This window comes from Hippocampus comes, unplaced genomic scaffold (genome assembly GCF_001891065.2).
Source record: "Hippocampus comes isolate QL1 unplaced genomic scaffold, H_comes_QL1_v1.1 scaffold174, whole genome shotgun sequence".
Classification (NCBI taxonomy): domain Eukaryota; kingdom Metazoa; phylum Chordata; class Actinopteri; order Syngnathiformes; family Syngnathidae; genus Hippocampus; species Hippocampus comes.
This window is the reverse complement of record NW_017805983.1, coordinates 3,414,726-3,434,661: the sequence shown is the minus strand read 5'-3', so window position 1 is coordinate 3,434,661 and position 19,936 is coordinate 3,414,726. Positions and strand designations below refer to the sequence as shown.

At 41.7% G+C, this 19,936-nt stretch overlaps 2 protein-coding genes across 3 annotated transcripts in view; both read right to left on the bottom strand.

Moving 5' to 3' along the window:
* The window catches only part of srms (src-related kinase lacking C-terminal regulatory tyrosine and N-terminal myristylation sites), a 14,292-nt gene extending 4,592 nt beyond the window's left edge, over nt 1-9,700 (bottom strand). Inside the window, exons 1-4 of the mRNA XM_019891492.1 lie at nt 8,794-9,700; nt 6,611-6,732; nt 4,807-4,973; nt 3,441-3,588 (exon numbers count right to left, since the gene is read on the bottom strand). Coding sequence (XP_019747051.1) covers nt 3,441-3,588; nt 4,807-4,973; nt 6,611-6,732; nt 8,794-9,167 — 811 coding nt within the window. The 5' untranslated portion in view covers nt 9,168-9,700. The remainder of the gene's footprint in view (nt 1-3,440; nt 3,589-4,806; nt 4,974-6,610; nt 6,733-8,793) is intronic.
* Nucleotides 9,701-13,710: 4,010 nt separating this feature from the next.
* The window catches only part of LOC109528667 (nucleolar protein 4-like), a 45,577-nt gene continuing 39,351 nt past the window's right edge, over nt 13,711-19,936 (bottom strand). For both annotated transcript variants that reach the window (XM_019891556.1, XM_019891557.1), the window contains 5 exons: nt 18,933-19,124; nt 18,662-18,850; nt 17,984-18,097; nt 17,455-17,674; nt 13,711-17,362 (listed from right to left, as the gene is read on the bottom strand). In XM_019891556.1, coding sequence (XP_019747115.1) covers nt 17,136-17,362; nt 17,455-17,674; nt 17,984-18,097; nt 18,662-18,850; nt 18,933-19,124 — 942 coding nt within the window. In that variant the 3' untranslated portion in view covers nt 13,711-17,135. The remainder of the gene's footprint in view (nt 17,363-17,454; nt 17,675-17,983; nt 18,098-18,661; nt 18,851-18,932; nt 19,125-19,936) is intronic.

The window sequence follows — 19,936 nt, the reverse complement described above, 5'->3', positions numbered from 1 at the left end:
AATTTATTCTTGACATTTGAGTCAATTTCTAGGATTTAAGACTCCTGATCTTTCGTCAAAAATTTCATAATTCCGCTCAAAACGATCCCAGAACAATGAATTTGCGAGACGAACAGGCCGCCATGAATCAGGTAAAACAATATGTTACATGCAATTTGATTGGTCCAATCGCTTGTAGTTAACCAATCGCTGGGCCGTTTATAATCGAGCTAAGACTTCCGCAACAAATAATGCCTTCAGTGATCTGATTAGTTGAAGCTTTCATACACGTCCAATCGCAGGGCTGTTTACAAACGGAAAACGGAGAGACTGTTCGGGAGAGCTCGTGAAAACTCGACGATAAGGTATCTGACCGCCCCTAAATTTTTCTCAACGGATTTAGACGATTCACAAAAATGATCAATTTAAGAAATAAAACGGCGGATTTCCGCGGATCCGCGGAAAATTGCCATGTATGTTGCCATTCATTCTGAGATTGCACAATGGTTCAAGCAGCCAATCAGAGCCTAAGCGAGAGAGAGAGAGAGAGAGAGAGAGAGAGAGAGAGAGAGAGAGAGAGAGAGAGAGAGAGAGAGAGAGAGTGTGTGTGTGTGTGTGTGTGTGTGTGTGTGTGTGTGTGTGTGTGTGTGTCTCATGATTTAATGCTGCCAATTCAATTCATTGTGCAATTGCTTCTGGTGTGCCCACTTTGGCCCTCAGAAGAAAATATAACATGGTCATGTTGAAAAAGTAGAATAGAGTCAGTCTAAAACAATCACTGAAAACGTTCAATGGCTGAAAAGTCATTGCTCATCATACCACCCACAGCCAGGGTTTCATGAAATCAAATGCACATACAGTATATAACAACCTTCCCCAACATACTGAAAACACAAGCAGAGACAAAAGCAATATTTTAATGCCTTTTTTTCTTATTTTTCATGGTCTACTTCTGCCTAATGTACTGATTCGCTAGCCAACAACCAACCTATGAGAGTGATCAATTGTCACCGATGGCATTTCGCATACTGCCACTCCATGACTCAGTCTGTCACATTATCTCTTAACTCTTCATAATTTTAAATGTTGCTTTTTACTTGGATTTGTTCTTGCTTGTATTATTATGTTGGGCAAGGTCGGCGTATTTTTAATTTCATGAAACCATGACTGTGGATGATATAATAAACAATAACTTCTTGGCCATGTTGAGCTAATCTGAGACTACACGAATGTAGTCAGATTTTGAGCCGACAGACAAGCCAAAGACACACAAATCTCGTTGCCAATTTTGAGTGCTCTTGACACGTCGTAGCCCGTGTAGTGTCCCAGACGACGACATGACATTCTCGCATGTCAGAATTTTTGTTCATCTTGCCGTACAGTTTGACATGTACTTAGTTCTTGTATCGGAAGGCAGTGTCCTCATACTTATGACGAGAGACTGGATGTGGTGCGCACAAAAAAAAAAAACAAACAAAATGGCCCCAAAATGAACAGACAGTAATTGAGCTGCTCTCTGGTGGAGCTATGATGCGGAGGAAACAGTTGTGTCCCTGCCCGTTTGACGCTGAAAAATCTGTTTTGCAAATACAAATGTGGTTGCATCCTTTAGTTCATTGACACAGTAATTTTCTACTTTACGTGCTTCATAAATTCTTTACTATAAATAAAGTTTGAAGTTATTTGAGAAAAAAACTGTTAAAAAGAGTGTGGCACATTCAGTCGTACATTTATCTTGGTCATTTTCATGCCACTTGGTGGTGTAGGCTGAAACCTTGTAAATATACCCTTGAAGTCATCTAGATCTGTTTTGGAGGTGGCAGGTTTTTTTGTCCACCTATAATTAAAATTTATATTAATTTATTTCTAAGTACCTGCTTCGTGATTTTTTTTTTTTAATTGAACAATAACGTGGAGTCATGAAACAAATTTGTTACCTTAAGTTCTTTTTGGAGAATAGACAGTCCATACCCTCTCCCCACCATTCAGGAATGGGTCCATACCCCCCGCACCCCCACTTTTTTTTTTTTTTTTGCCTTTTCTAAGCAGATAACAAACCCACATGGACAGAATGCTTCCGTCGACATGACTCACAGCTGCTTGTCCAGCCTCCCCGACCTGCAACAATGGACTGAATCATGACAGAAGCACGCGAGGATTGGGCAAGGTCTGATCGGTGACGGACTTGGAGTGTGAGACACAGAACGACATTTATCTGGTAGCCTGACAACTCGACAGTCGTGAATGACAAAGGAGTTGTGTAATTTGATGAGGCCGTCGGTTGTCTGCTGAGGAGGTAAAGTAATAATCTTGATTAATGTTCACTACAAGTATCAATCACTGTTACAAAAAAATTGCTCGAGTTGGTGCATGTTGCTCAGTAGTATTGATTTATATTCAGTAAGAGTAGTTGGTCAGTCTAAATGTGTGGAAGTAGAGCATCCAAGTGCCTCTTGGTATAACTCTCACGGCAGTAAGGCAGAACTAATTATCTACAGCACAGAATTATGTTAATCAATTCATCAATCATTGCCATGGCCAAAGGGGTGGCAGAGTCGCCGGTGGTGGGCGAGGCCACCACTTAACTCTGCCCCTGCAAGATGACACTCTAAAGCAAGGGGTGTCAAACTCACTTTTCACATTGTGGGCCACATACGGCCTCGGTAGATGTCAAGTGGGCCGGACCATTAAAATTATACCATACTCTGCTATCAATAACCAAAATATCATGTCTTTCCTTTGTTTTGGTATAAAGAAGCATAAGAACATCCGGAAAATGTTGAAATTTAACGGACATATCTTCTACAAAACATTTGACAAAATGACTTGCCTCTCTGTTTCAATTGGCTGTCTGCTGATAGGTCCGAAATCCTGTCTGCTAGAGTATTCCTCGTCAGGCTAATATTGGCAAAAGCTTGTCGCATCTCGAGACATACAAGTTCAGCCGCCTTCATCATGCATCGTTTAACAAAGTCACCGTTGGAATACGGCTTTGATGCTAATGCTATTTCGCTAGCAATTAGGGAGCTGGCTTTTACTGCTATGTTGGGTTTGTCTCAGTAACAGACTGAGACTGCTGTTGTCTTCTCCTCTGATCAAAACAATGTTGTCTTCTACTCTGATCAAAACAATGTGCCCCCTAGCGGATAATCAATAAACTGCAGCATATTGTTTTCTGTTGAGAGGGAAGAAATTTCATCTGTGCTGTATTTGACAATAAAGTTGTATCCAATCCAATCCAGTCCAAATTAAAAATATTCATTCCGTGTCTTTTATGCATTTTTTCACTTTTAAATTATCCCGTGGGCCTGATCAAACCTCCTCGGGACCCAGTTCCGGCCCGCGGGCCGTATGTTTGACACCACTGCTCTAAACAATGTTGTTTGTGAGTTTCAACTGCGTGATCTCTGTTGAAACACCTCCAGTGTACGAGTGGCGTGTCACTGATTGCGGTGCTGTACCTTGTTTGAGCATCTTAATAGCCACTCGCTTGTTCTCAGTGGTCCACAGAGCCTCCCACACTTCTCCAAAGTGCCCTTCGCCCAACTTGCGATGCAGCTTGAACTCCTCGCGAGGCCTCTCCCAAGGTTCCATGTCGTAAATCTCCCGCTGCAGAGCACAAGCATGTGAGTACACGCCACAAGACGCACGGGTATGGGTGATGTGTGTCATCAGTGTTACACGCGGCAGGTTCCATGCTGGTTCTTCTCTGAGGAACTCTCAAGGACATGCTTGAGTGACCTCAGCCTCTCCGCTGACGAGGATAAGCAAGAAGAAAAAACATTTGTTTGTTTGCCACTGGTGAAGAAGACAAGCCAGCCGACTTTTCGTGATCATCTTTTATTGTTAGTGTGCCACAAACATGATCGACAGTGAAAGCGTTTGACATTTGATAAGTCAACGCAATGTAAAAGTTAAAAAAAAAACATAAAACAGTTGTATAGGAATGACAAAGGACTGAAATGTCACTTCTTAAATAACATTTGTCAACCATAAAAAGAAAACAAACACATTTATAGAGAACAATGTCACACTGTGTCTGCTTGTTAACATAAACAAGCACACCTCATTGAAATGCTTGAGAATTGAAATATTTAAGTGTTTTTTAATCCCGTACAATTATTGTTAATACTTTACAATATTGTACATATGTTGTATATAATTAATGCTGTGATATTGCAAAGATTACAGCGGACGGAACCAAAAGAATCATGAGAGAATCAGTTTTGAAATCATGAGACTCATTTCTTCAAGAATAAAGTTGAAATATAAGAATAAAATTGTTTTTTCCCCAGAAAAAGTTTTATTTTGAGGGAATTTTTTTTTCTAATTTTAGTGTTGATGGGGAAAAAGTTGGACTATATTGATAATAAATTATTATAGTTAGTTTTTTTTAATGAAAAAAATTTGTAGTTCTACAAAAATCACGTTTCGTTTTAGAAAAAAGCGCAACACAAAAACACATTGTACAAGAGTATAGTTGTATTTTTTTGTCTGTTTTTTTTTGGGGGGAAAGGATGTATGTAGCTTCCCAAAAAACTTGAAATGTGATGAGAAAAGATGTACTTTTAACCTCCCCCCAAAAAATCCTTAAAGATCAGCATGTTGAAAAAAAAAATGTTTTTTTTCTAAAGAAAAAATCATAACCATAGCAGTTTAAAGCTGTATTTTTTTCTTTAAAAAATTGGTAAAAATTGAAAAAAAAAAAAGCCATCAGTGATGAGTTCCAAGTGAGCAACATGGTCAGCTGCTAACAGCTCATCAGCATATATGGTACTATGATTATGAATACATTGTGTATTAATATTCGCCTGCATGAAGCTTTACCTGCTGAGCACAAGGTTCCGCCAGCAGCACGCCCAAACTGCGAGGGTTCTTCTGATAGTACGAGACCAGCTCGCCCAGCGTCCCGAAAGAGATCTTGTCGGACACAAAATAGGCGCCGATGGAGGAGCGCTGCACACGGAAGTGGAACACCTTCCCATCGCTCCGAGCTGGAAGAGCGAAACAAGGATGAAATTTAATACACATGTCCATATAAGAGGAAAAGTGTTTTCAATATCCATCACAATATATCAAACCACAGAGGGAGCATGTACAATTCCTTGGTTGCACCGAAAAACTGTTTTGGATATGAAGATACTGTATATGCGCTTCCCCAACGCTGAACAGGGCAGATCATGGGGGATAAAAAAAAGGTATTGGGGGTGGGGGGGGGTGAAAATAAAGGAATATTTATTTGTTTTCAAGTCTGGATATTTTGAGGGGAAATTTTTTTTTTAATTACAACAACAACAAAATTCTATGAAACTGTTCGCCTTGAAAAAATAAACATTTAAAGCTATGAGAATTATGTAATACAGGGTCACCAACTGAAACGCAGAGTAACTTCTTGGCTACTGATTATTACAAAAGGCTACCAGTTAGAGATACACTTCGGAAATAACACATTTCTTAAATTGCCCTTCACGGGGAAGTCAATCCAAACATTTTCTTAATTTGTTCTATGCACCTCCACTAGTCTAAACACAGCATTATGATTAATATTGTACCTGTGGAATGTGATTTAAGCAGCAAAATCTACCTGTTTTTACCCATCTCAGAGGGCGGCCATTTTGCCACTTTCTGTCAACTGAAAATTACATCACAGTGGCTTCGGGCTCAGGTAACAACCAATCATTTTCTTAAGATGAGTAGGTAAGCTGTTTAAGAACAGGCACCACGTTGAGAGCTATCTTTCTATTTACCAATATAGATAGATCAACACACACACACACACACACACACACACACACACACACACACACACACACATCTCAACTGCTTTATTCTCATGAGGGTCACAGGTGTGCTAGAGCTTATCCCAGCTGTCTTCGGGCAGTAGGCAGGGGACACCCTGAACTGGTTGCCAGCCAATCGCAGGGCACACATAGACAAAAAACATTCACACCCACAGTTACACCTAGGGACAATTAGAGTGATTAATTACCCTACCACGTATGCGTTTTGGAATGTGGGAGGAAACTGCAGTACCCGAAGAAAACCCGCCGAAGGCACGGGAAGAACATTCAAACCACACAGGAAGATTGAATCGAACCCATGACCACCGACAAAAAGTCAATACTGGGAGTTGATGGTGATGTCAGCAGTTTTCTAACTAAAATCTTTATTTTCTAAAGACAAAAAAAAAAAGGATAAAATTGCAAAGAAAATAAATCTAAATCTAAAGCGTTGAAGGCAACATGTTATAATATATTACAATGTAGTTGTGATATTTCACGAAAAAAAAATCACAATTTTACTAGTATTATGTGAGTGGTGCATGAGGGAAAAAAGATACAAAACCATTTAAAAAAAGTAAATTTCATCATATTTCAAGAAGAATTTTTTAAATTTTACAAGGGAGAAATTTGGATCTTTTCAAACACAAAAAAAAGCATGTTTTCTTGAGAAAAAAGGTGACAGTTTACAAAGAAAATACGTCAGAATCGAGAAAAGTCATCATATGACAAGAATGAAAATTTATTTTTTGGTTTTAATCCTGCCTTTCACCAAAAAAAAGTGCACAAACTGTCAAACACACACACATACACACACACACACACACACACACACACACACACACACACACCTGAGATGGTGTACTCATCACTGTGACTTTCACTGATGCGTACCAGGAAGCAGCCATCTTTGTTTTGGGGGGCCAGCAGCAGCTTCTCGGCTTTGGTGCGGTTGATGTTGCCGTAGTACCACCTGCACACACACCATACACCCCCACTTTAGAGCCAACTACGGACCTCACCACCATGAACCACCTGCAAAAATGACATTTCTTCACACGATTGGTCCCTCTTCACTCATTGCTCTCCTCGAATCCTCAACGGTGGGAGGAGCTAATATGTGGAGCAAGGAGGTTGCACATAAAGAAATGAGATTTAGCAAAACATACAAACAGAAGAATGTAAACACTAAACTGGTCGGCACAGTTCAACATGGTGGCTGTGGGATCATTTGCTTCTAGCTGAGAATCAGGGGTGTGTGTGTGTGTGTGTGTGTGTGTGTGTGTGTGTGTGTGTGTGTGTGTGTGTGTGTGTGTGTGTGTGTGTGTGTGTGTGTGTGTGTGTGTGCGCGTGTGTGCGCGTGTGTGCGCGTGTGTGCGCGTGTGTGCGCGTGTGTGCAACGATTTGTGTGGGCGTAACGCTCAGAGTACATCGAAACTAATGAGCGATTCTTTTAAAAATGTCATTCTTATGGGGATTTTTTTTGTCCTGATTCTTTGTGCCAAAGCAAGTGTTTGATGTCTATGTGTACTTCTGACACAAAAACTCCACGAACAATGAAACACATGTGGAATACCGTTTCACCAAAATGCGCCATCATGCACGAGAACATCAAAAGTTGCTTTCTGATTTTGATTTTGGTTTCTGGTTTTTCTGTGACACATTTTTCAAAGAACCAGGAGCCCAAATGCAGTTCTTTTTACACCAGTGCAACACTTAACCCTGAGAGGGATTATTTACAGTGTATTCACATTATTTTCTATGCATATTTTTCCAGAATAAGAGAGGTTGACCAGCATCTTGAACAGATTGTCAGATGAAATGAATAAAGAACGTAAAATGGAATCTAAACATTTTTAACGTTAGTGGGGATCAGTGCAGGAGCTGTAGTAATGGATCAGTTTTCTCTGAGCGTTAAACCGGTTCAGCTCGACACCTAAAATAAGAGCAAGGTCAGCGTCAACAAAGTAGCAGTATTACAAAAGTCACGTTACTTTTGAGCCCCCGTTAGTAACAACGGAAATGTAAATATTCTGTTCTCGGCCTGGGCGAAACAGCCCAAGTACATAAACTTGATTTCTGTGATTTTAGACAACAATATATTGGTTATCTAAATTCAGATGATAAATAAAAGCTATTTGTCCTAATCTGTTGCAGGGTCAAATAGTCATACATGTGTAAAAATAAGATAACCACAAGAAAAGACATTACTAGTGTTAAAATTGACAAGGCGTGCAGTAATGTCACTTCGTGTCTATTATTCTTTTAGCGGCCTCGTTGACGCCACACCTTCGTAGAGAATAAATGTCATCGGGACAAAAGCCAAACCAAAAGCGAAACATGTTAACCCCATGAAGCTCTGTTATCTCAACTCTCATGAACAGCAGGTTTTGGGCCATTTAGGAAGTCACATTTTCCTTCAAATTGCCAATATACATGAATTTTGGCTATTCATGAGCAGGCCCTGACCAGGCCCAATCCTCTGAGAATAGCAGGGGTCAACTGTACAGTATAAACAAATTGTTTAAATAGATTGGTCCACCTTCTGATTGAATCGGTGATTGGTCATTGTTATTATTTTTCTTTTAATTTACTGATCAGTGATGGCTCCAAAATCCTGATTGTGTAAAGTCTAATATATACAGCTCTGGGGGGGAAAAAATACGGGACCAAAAAAAAAAAAAAAAAAATCAGGTCCTTTCTGGTATTATGACAAATTTACATTTCCTGCACATAAATTGTCTCAATGAAAATATGTTGGGGGGGAGGGGGGGATACTGAAGTTATGTTGTCAGTAGTTAACAGAAAAAAAATAATTTTACACAGACATAGACAGCAAAATGTATATTTTTCTTCCAAAGCTGAATGCCACTTTCTAATTGCTCGTGTGTCTTATTCATGTTGGTTCTTCAACTCAATCACGATGGAGCAGGTCTGAGACAGCCTTGAAACTGACCTGAAATCAGTTCACTATCGTTGAAGTGAATCATCCATGTGGTGTTAACCGACCTGAAATTAGGCGGCGCGCACTCACTTGTGTTTGGCAAACTCGTCCTGCAGAACCGCCACATAGCTCGCAGGAATAAGTCCGGAGTCCAGTGACCCGGTCAGTTTCTTGGCCAGCACGTAGTTGCCTCGCTGCTCCAGCACCGAAAGCTTGTCGCCCTCCCGCACCGTGAGCTCGTCGTCGCTGCGGGCCTCGAAGTCGAAGAGCGCCGCGTACAGTTGGACCGGCCTCTTCTTGGGCGACGGCACGCGAATGTCGCCCGACACCGTCCGGATCTCGGCGGTTTGCGCGGCCCGGTTGGCGATCACATGGTTCGGCACGCTGGGGTAGCGGAAGTCTGGCCAGATGCGGTCCCAGAGGCGCTTCAAACACGGCATGCAGGAGCGGCAGCAGCCCTCCATGACCTCCGGATCTTACGACCGTCCTTCAACCGCTGAATGCGAGCCACCGCAGCCCAGAAGTAATCGCCCCGCGGTGCTGCTCTCCTGCGCGGCGGGGATGAAGCATTGTTCCGGGCCAGCAACGGCGGGCTCCAGATAAGCCGGACCGACCGGTTTTTTTCCCTGTTGGGCGCATGGACGCGGGCCGCCGCGAGAATGCGGAAGCGGCCGAGGAATCCCGAGGTGGCGGCTTCGCACTCGGTTCTGAACCGGCTGACACGAACCTTGCCGGGCACAAAGTTGAACGCGTGATGAAAGACGGCGTGAACGCGCCTCCTTAAAAGTATGTTTGGTTCTTTGGTGCGCGACACATGACAGGTGCGCGGGCTCGCGGTCGCCCACACTATCAACAATGAGCTACGGCACTTTTCGGTGTGACGTCACATATAATTTCGAGTGGCAAAAACTCAGATTGCATCCAACGGTGCCTTGAAAACAACGTTCTAAACACTCATGTCTCCAGTCATCTTTCCGCCCTAAAATAAACAAAAATCCCATTAATCCATTCTAGCCTCCATCCATCCATCCATCTTTGCATTTTCCAATCCGCTTTATCCTCACAAGGGTCGCGGGGCAGGCTGGAGCCTGTCCCAGCTGTCTTCGGGCAGTAGGCAGGGGACACCCTGAACCGGATGCCAGCCAGTCGCAGGGCACATAGAGATGAACAACCATCCACGCTCAACACTCACACCTAGGGACAATTTAGAGTGTCCAATCAGCCTGCCACACGTTTTTGGAATGTGGGCGGAAACCGGAGTACCCGGAGAAAACCCACGCAGGCCCGGGGAGGACAGGAGCTGGAATTGAATGGTACCGCTGCACTGTGAGGTCGACGCACTAACCACTGGACCACCGGGCCACCCCATTCTAGCCTCCCCTTACAAAAAATATGTTTTAATGTAATATTGTCCTTTATTAAAACATGAGTTATAACACAATTAGAAATAATGCAAAGGATGAAACCAGTTGGTGTCATGATTTAATGCTTCAGTTCAATTCGTTGTGCTGCTCATATACAGATATAAACAAATAAGAGTCATCTTTACTCTTATTGACCGTGTAATGTGCAATCATATAGATTGGTTCTTGGCAGAGGATAAGGAATATTGTCCTTTGTGTGTGGTGATATTGTCTCGCTACATGTTTTACTCCACTGTTTGTGCTCGAATATCCGTTCCTTAAAGGGTTATAACACCATTATTAGAAATGCTACCCGTTAGCCCGTTAAATTGTTTTTTTTTCCCATTATGCATTAGCATTAAGCTAGCAACGGCATTCTTAAGGCAACATTTTTGGATTGTTTTAAGTACTTATTATCCATCCATTTTCTAATCCGCTTATTCTCACAAGGGTCGGAGCATGCTGGAGCCTACCCCAGAACAGGCACCATGTTGAGTTATCTCTCTCTCCCTCTCTCTCTCACTCTCACTCTCTGTATTTATATATACACACGCACGCACGCACACACACACACACCCACACCCACACACACACTCTCATCCATCTGTTATCTCACCTGCTTTAGCCTCATGAGGGTCGCGGGCATGCTGGAGCCTATCCCAGCCTTCTTTGGGCAGTAGATGGGGTGCATCCCGAATTGGTTGCCAGCCAATTGCAGGGCACATTTGGACAAACAATCATTCATGCTCACAATCACACCAAGGGACAATTTAACCTGCCATGCATGTTTTTGGAAAGTGGGAGAAAACAGGAGTACCCGGTGAATGCCTACGCAGGCATGGGCAGCACACACTTTTTTCATATTACATTAGTCCCATAAAATGTGCTTGATTAAATCAGCAAAATAACCTCTTGAGAAAATTCCCGTAAATGTATCATTTAATGCAGATAATTATTCTCGTAACAGTCCCACTTTATTCTTGTGAATGACTTTTTTTCTTGTACGGTAGTATTCTTTTTTTGTGGCTCTTGTGTGGACCCAACAATCTATTAAATCCTTTGAGTGTCAACTTCTATATATTAAATTGCTTTTGTTCTAAGACACAGAAGCTGTGCTGGTTAGGACACAGTTTTTATTATCATTAGTATATTTAGCTTTGTGTTGTACATTTCAGGAGGTCCGAAGGAAAAAAAAAAACAATGTCCGCAGTGACAGCACATTAAAAAAAAGTCACCATTTGATTGTTTGACATGATATGTTCTCATTGACAAAACACAACAGAAAGTCTCATTTACATCTATGAACACAGTAGGTCCACTGTCGTATGAAATAAGAAAGACAATAAATAGAAAATGGTATCAAAGAGGGCAGCAAATGAGAGTTTGTACAAAACTTTGTTGTTTTTGTTTCCTGAGGTTGACGTGTGTCGCCTGCAGCCTTCTCGATCGCAAAATATACTAATAGACCCCCAAAGTGGGTCTCAATGGCTTTTCATTCTCTCACACCGATTGGTGTGTGTGTATATATGAGTGTGTGAGCCCCTCCAACACCCCCAAAATAAAAAATAAAAAAAACCAACAGTGATAGGAGGGCGCTTCTTGGTTTTCAATTTAAACCTAATTTCATTTCTTCACAAACTGACACTCAGCTCACTCTTGGCATCCCTAATTGATGAACAAGTAGATTATAGCAACCGTTAGCATCCATTAGCACACATGGAGAAATGTTACTCCACGCATGGAGACAGGCTAATAAACTATTCGTATGGCTTAATACTAAAAAGTATTTACAGTCTGTAATGTATACACGCACTAGATGCTAGCAAGATGTTAGCATCCGTTAGTCACATGTCGAGAAACATTAAATTATTGGCATTCCTTCAGTGGCCTATGGCTAAATGCTAATACGCAGTTAGAATCCCGAACTGATGCATAGCTGGATGCTAGCAAGCTCTTGAAGATAAGCTAAAACCAAATATATTTTTTGGCAAGAATAAATAGTTTATGTGATAAAACAGAATAACCAATCAACTTCAGAATGTTCTCATGCTTACTGAGCGCAGCCGCAGACCAGCATAAGCGATGTTCAAACTACCAACGCGTTTTGCCTACTAATTCAACACATGTGAGAAAGCCCAGTTTGTTGGAAATGGATCAGTAGGTACTGCAACAGAGTCTGGCTGTCAGCATCAAAAGGTAAAATTATGCAGATTCATTTTTGCCCATTAAACTGCCGTTGAAATATAGTCTGCAAGCTGCTGCTCCCGTCCGGGTACTCGACACTTGATGAAAAGTGCAGCTGTTCACCTCTAGCTGCTTATGTAGACTGGTGCCGTAATGCACAATTTTAATCAATGACAGCGTAATTAATAGGCATTTTAACTGAACATGATTTCAGGATGGTGTTGTGTTGATGTTGGTGGCAATAGTGACGGCAACTTGAACCAACCGACTTGAACGATGCGAGACGGCCGAGTCACGTCTGCCATTAGCTGGCTAGCTAAGTAGGTCTGTCCAGTATTTACCAACTCTGACTGTTTTTTCTTGGTAAACAAAGCTAAAAGGAAGAGCTGATACACTTCACATTCTCGCAAATTTGCACTTGTGAGAGTGAAAAGATGTAAAAATGGCAGCCCCCATAGATGAGCAAATGCAACGTTATAAACATATTTTTTAGAATACTTTACATTTAAGTAAACAGTGTCAGATAATAAAGATATACACTTTTAAAATGAAGCTAATTTTGACATCTTGGGTTTAATTCCCCTTTAAACTCCAAATCCGAACAAAGGGCATCTCTTCAGTATCCTTTGGTTAAATGCCAACAAGCAGTTAGCATCATTTAGTTACACTCAAAAATGACTTATATCTTCCGTGAGTTTTAGCTAAATGCCAGCAAGCAGTTAGCATCTCAGATTAACTCATGACGTTAATGGTAGCAAACTGTTAGAATCCTTTAAATCACACAAACTATTAGCATCCCTTCGTTTACTTTGGAGAAACATTAACAAGCAGTTAGCATTTCTCATTCAGGCATGTGCGATTGTAGCAAGCTGTGAGCATCCCTTCGTCACAAATGGCTAAATGTTAAGAAATTGTTTGGAGAAAGTAGTAGCCTATTTAAAAAAAAAAAATGAAAACATGTCTCAGGTTAACTGTTATTTCCATGTTGGTCTTCTCATTTCCCTTGTTGAGGCTAGGGGGTGTTGTTGGGGGTCGGAGAATGAAAGAAATCGGGCAATACGAGGGGAAAACGGGGCAGAAAGTTCTAGTTCTGTACATGTAAACATCACACTTCCACTGAGCGATACGAGGCCGAGCGATCTAGATTGTAATCCAGAAGTCAAAAACCACCACCACAGAATAGAAGAAAAATAACATTGATGCTAACTTGTAATATAGTCAGTAATAAGTAGCTGGCCTATGTATGTGTCCTCAGTGAGTTGGAGTCTTTCTAAAATGACACAGGTCAGAGGCTTCACACACCCTGGAATGGTTGTCAGTCAATCGCAGGGGACAAAATGAGCATTTACACTCACATTTACACCAATGGGCAATTTTGAGTCTATAATTAATCTAAAATGACTTTTAGCGAGACTTGTTGACTAGCTGTATCCTGTGTTACGAAAGTCAGCCCTGGACTGGTCGCCAGCCAATTGCAGGCCACATTTAGACAAACAACCATTTACACTCACATTTACACCTGTGGCCAATTTCGAGTATTCAATGAACCTAGCATGCACGTTTCTGGAATGTGGAAGGAAGCCGACATACCCGGAGAAAACCCACACAAGCACAGGCAGAACATGCATACAGACAATCCGGAGCAGAGATTCAAACCAAGAACCCTTCAACTGTGAGACAGACATGCTCATCACTAAATCCACTGTGCTGTCCCTTACAAAAATATATAAACACAACAAATTCAACCTTCTTGTGTTGGCATTTGTTCACAAAGTTCGTGATTGCTCGACCAGCATCGTAGCTCAGCTTAACCTTATTTTTCTATGAGTCCGACGCGGACTTATTTGACGGAATAAACTCAATAACAATAAAGATGTTTCTCTTCAAGGAATGCACATAGACGTGTGATGGATGCTGGGCAACCTTTCGGAATGCGTACTTGAGGCAAACACTGACAAATATCTTGTTTGAAAAAAACCCCCACAAAAGACAAATACATAATTTTTTTTTTTTAAATCACAAAGTTGATTTTGAAAAAATAAAGAAACAATCTGGTGTCAGGAGGCAGAATTTTAGACTAAAAATTATTTTTCGAAACAACAAATTACAACTTGGCAAAGATTGTCCTTTGCTTGGTTTTTGTTGTTTGCCTTAGTAGGTTTGAGACTAACAAACTTCTTTTTGTTCTGGTTCTATTTACTGTACTAACAAATGCTTAACACAAGGGTGGACAAACATTTGTACACAAGAGCCACATTTGATTTTGACAATGTGTCGATGGGCCAGGTCATTCGTACATGAGGTAAAAATTAAACCAGTACAGTATACTGCAATAAAAAAAATCATTTTCATTTGAGTTGTAGTTTTAATAACTAATTTAACGAGTTCCAATTATTTTATAAAATAAACGTAGATGTAGAAATTGTTAATTTTATGAATTGATGCTGTATTTCTTTATTTCCACGAAATCAATGAACCAGTTTGATAAGTGAATAAAAAAAAAACCCCGGCCAATTTTAATTAATGCAACAAATAACTATAATTAAATAATGGATCATGTGACCTCAGGCCATATTTTCCCAACACTTGGCTTAGAACCTTAAGAACCTGATTGTAGCGCAGTGACACACGAGTCATGTGACATCATCACTCCCAACTCCCCACCAGAACCCTTCTCATGCTCGCTTTCTTTTTTTTTTCCTTTTTTGCATATTGGTCAAACAAATAAAACAAGAACCTTCACAGTTCAAATCGGGAATGTTCCACAAAGACAACAAGTCACATTAACTCTCATTGCTCTGGCAAATGCTAAAGTCTCACAGTGTGAGACCGCCTAATGTCGAGGGAACATCGTGATTATCAGCTGCATTGTGTAAAAAAAATTAAAATAAAGACCAAGAGAAACAAGTGCGAACTACACCGTCTGCCCCCTTTCCACCATAAAATCAATACATCAGTCGGAAACAAGTCGCCTTTTAAAATTTCCTCTGTCCGAGCGTCAGCGTTACCTTGTTCATTTTTTGAACATGTTGTTTTTGCACCAAAAATCTATAGGGAAACACAAAGAGTCATCAATTAGCAAAGTCACGACCTTCATCTGATGATTTGTTTGCCAGTTAGCCGAGCTTACTGTATAAAGACTGCTTGATATACTCACGTGCTGTTAGAACAACATCAATGTTGGCTTCAATTAAAGAATATGATTTTATGCTACTACCACTGTTTCCTCATGACAACCTCAATCATTGTACTGAAAGTCTCGATAAAAAGATGTAAGTTAAGTAAAAAGGCCGCATATTAACATCTTGCCCCATGAAGTTGTAAACTACTTGGTAGTTCGTTTGTCTTGTTGGCAGGGAAAAAAAAATTCAATGTTAAACACAAAAGTCGCTCATTAGCAAAGTTGCCCACTTACCACTAGTTACATAAGCTTAGCATAAAACATCTTGTTTTAGCATTACGAGATGGTGCTTATCCTAATGGAGGCATTTGGAATGTTCAATGTACTTAGAGATGACACCATTAAATGCTGGTTTTAATGAAAGAATAAGATGTTATGCTAAGATTTGACCAATGATGCCATTGACTCAATAAATAGCTGTACAATGTGTTTACATGTTGGCAAATTTCAAGTTTGTTTCAAATAAAACAATAGGATTTTAAACCAAGCGGCTTTATCCTCATGACAATTCGAGGCTGCTCAGTGGCTGTTTCAGTCAACGCTAATCTCATATGTAAAATTTAAGTCATTTGTGACATCTGGTGACGCTAACTTGTTGACTATCTGTACAATGGGAGTACGAAGTCCATGTCAGACTTTTTTTTTTTTTTAAATTGTTGAGTAGAACAAAATTAAGGACAAACTTAAATTCAAGTTAGCTGTTTTTAAAGAAATTAACACAACTTTAATGTCAGCTAATGCTCCTCGCAACTAATTGAGGCTGCGCATTGACTGATCCAGACCAAGGTAATTGAACCTAGTATCTAAGATGAAATACAATAGCGACATCCAGTGATGTAGTCATCTTGTTGACTAGTTGAACAATGTAAAAAAAAGTTAATGTTGGACTTAGAGTGCCGTTTTTAAATAAAAGAATACAACTTTAAGCTAGGCTAACCTTCTCCTCGCAAGAACCCGAAGCAGCTCAGTGGTTGATCCAGAAAACAAACAGCCCTGCAGCCAATAACGTAGATGCTGCGACTTGTTGCCGAATTGGCAGAACAGTCCAAAAAAGATATGCAACACAAGAAAGCTTTTGGTGGTCCGTTGTCGTCGCCATTTGTGAGGTCTCGTGCATTATCGATGGCAGAAGCTCCGCCTCTCGTTTTAGCAGCAATGTCCCAGTGCTCTCCTCTTCCTGTGGAGGACGCTAGCGAGGACGAGCAGGAGCTTTAGGTCCATCGAGAAGAGACGGAGGAGGTCCGAAGAGACGTGACGACCACGTTAGTGTGGGAGGTAATAAAGGAGCGGTCATTACCATTTAGCACACACACACTCACACACACATCTTCATCCTCAGCATCTTCAGCTGAATATTTACAACAATGAGGCAGGAAGCGGATGATTGAGGTATTTCCTGCTCTGGTAACAGGAGTTTGAGGTGCATATGAAGTGGCGGAAAGGTTAGCAGGAAAAGTGCTTCTATGTACAAGCCAACGTGTCCAAGAGGGTGCCGGAACACGTGGAGGGTATGGGATAGCAAAGTCGCTCTTCATCGGAGGTTCGCTGATTGGGTGTGAAGCGGGATAACCTCCTCACAAGTACTCACCAAGGATTTCACACTTTTCCCCCAGTTTCTCCCGGACGTGTCCGAGAAAGGCTGAATATGAGTACGTGTATGCACTTCAGTTCTGCTGCAGGATGAGATTCTCCAGCTCATCAGCGGAGCGCAGCAGGAAAGCCGCCGACTCCCGATATCCGGCAATCAGCTGACGCACGGCCGCGATCTCCGGTTGGCTGAGTTGGGCTGAGGCCCCGCCCCCACCGCCGCCACCCCGCCCACCCAGACAGTGGTTGGCGGCGGCGGCCATGTTGGTGGATGAGAGCGACTTCATGCTGAGGTCTGTGGGGCCTGATGAGGAAGGGGAGTCAATCCATCAGTTGAAAAATCTTGACAGTGATGAGGAGAAACAAAGTACAAACACTTCTTTACGGCATTCTCACCGTTGCTCTGAGCGGCGGCACCAGTCGTCAAAGAAACCGCTCCGCCCAGCCCCAGGTATCCACGGTAACCATAGCTGAGTCCAGCGCCGTTGATGTAGACCTGTGGCTCCTGGTTAGAGAAGGCGGACGCGGCCAGCGAGTAGGCGGAGGGAACGAGTGACGCTGGCTCCCTTGGGGCGGCGCCACCACTGGAGGGTTTATCCAGTGAGATCTGCTCATCCTGGAACAACCAAACACAAAGTTAAAGTTGGCTTCATTTGCCAACAAGAAAAATAACACTGGGAAACAGTGTTATTTAATCCGAGATGGTTTTATGTGCCCTGAAATGTATTTTTGATTTAAAAAATGATTTTCCTTTTTTTTCTAGCACATCAAATTTCTGATATATTTTTATTTTTTGTTTTTATGTTTGACCTATAAAAGCCTGGCAAAGACGGATTTTACCATGCATTGTAATTTACAGTGATGACGTTTCAGAAAATGCCATGCTTGACACTTGAAAGGTGATCGTGTAATAGTGGTGACTCACGTGATAGGCATCCAGGCGCATCCTCTTGGCAGCATTGCGCGATTCGCTCTCACAGGCGGCGGCCAGGATGTTCTCCGCCATGGCGGAAGTGAGGTGAGGCGGAGTGGGCCGGGTCTGTTGGGGTAAACGATGTCGTGAGGATGGCAGCAGAAATGTTTACGAGCTGCATTCACTTGCAACACTTGCTCATGACAATCGGACACTTGAGCGCAGTAATGCAGTATTGTGGTTTTCTGTCAGTTTTAGATATAGAGCACTTGACATCTAGAAACCAGGGCAGTGGAAACAAATTAATAACATAAAATCAAGAAACACAATAATACACAGAAACAATGCAGAGTCTTGAACAAGTAAGCCAGAGGAAAACGACCCAGTCAAAAATAAAATTATTTTTTTTTCTTGTATAAAAAAAAAAAAAAATTGAAAAATGATATCCAATGATGCTCTGTGGCTCACAAAATACCAAAGGACATGTACTGTACAAAATTTTCTGCCTGTCATTCAAATCTTTATTGGAAGCATTAAAGGGACCAAAAAAGAGGTTATTACATATGTGTGTGTGTGTGTGTGTGTGTATGTGTGTGTGTGTGTGTGTATAAATATATATATATATATATATATTTTTTTTTTTTTAAATTCTGCCAAATATTGGAATCAGCCATAATCATGATGCAGTACCTCCATGCCGTTCTTTTTCATGCGTCGGCAGGATTTGAGGTAGGTGCGAATTCGCTTGCGGGCGCGCTCTTGAAATTCTGGGAATTGTCTGCTGCAGGACTCAATGATAGCCTGGATCTTCTCTTTGGGCTGCTTGGAGATGGGAACCATCCGGTCTAAGTTCTCGTCCACAAACAGACGCACAAACATCTGAGGGAGCACACCAAAGATGGCGATGTTATGAGCTCCACCCGTATCATCATGCAGGAGACTCGTAGCCGCGCCCACTCACATTGAAGGCCTTCAGCCGCTCCGGGTCGACACCCTCTGTGTCATTAATCTTGTCGCTGTCATCGTGCTCGTCATGCTCGTCGTCGTCATCGTCGGGGGCAACAGGACCTCCAAGACGGCTGGTACTCAGGTCCTCGGCGCTCGGCTCCATCTTGATGCTGTCGTAGCTGCCACCAGAACTGTACATGGGAGACTAGGCACACACACAGAAGCACACACTCAAACACATTACTAATTAGAATGTTGGGATTTTTAATGAATATGGGGATAAAAGTGATTCAGTATGGAATCATAATGTTTTGGGATTATAGGTTTTGTTATATTCGTGGATTAAATAACATAATAAAGGCCATCATAAATCGTTTGTGGGGTGGGGGGGGGGATGTCAATTGCTGGTGTTTTTGTCATGTTTGTTTGTGGTCAACAGGTGACACTGTAGCCTGCAGCTGCACATCTGTAGATCATTATGTCATTAGTTGTTTAAAAGGACTCCCGGCAGGACCACTCGGTGTCGCGTCATTGTTTGTCACTGTCATGTTTCTGTTTTTGACTTTTTTTTTTTTTTTTTTTTTGCTTCAGCCATGGTTTTTGTTTGTTACTTTGGATTATTTTTGTTTTCATGACTTTGTTAGTTCTGGATTTAGTTTTCTCTGTGTTTTAATACAATTTGTCAAGTCCACCCTGCTCCTCCTTCCTGCCTGCTTTTTGGGGTTCTCCACCACCACGCACGTTAGTTTTTTTATTTATGTATTTGTGTTTGTCATTCATGGCCAGTATACTTTACTATACAGCAGTCGTGAATGCCCATATATGAAAGAACTTATCCTGACCTACAAAAAAGTAGTCCTTTGCCATCGTCTGATGGCCTAGACCAGTGGTCCCCAACCGCCGGTCCGCGGACCGGTACCGGTCCGCAGGGCATTTGGTACCGGGCCGCACAGAAAGAACTTGCCTTATTTCCGTTTTATTTATTTCGGAATACGAAAAATGTTTTATTTTGAAAAA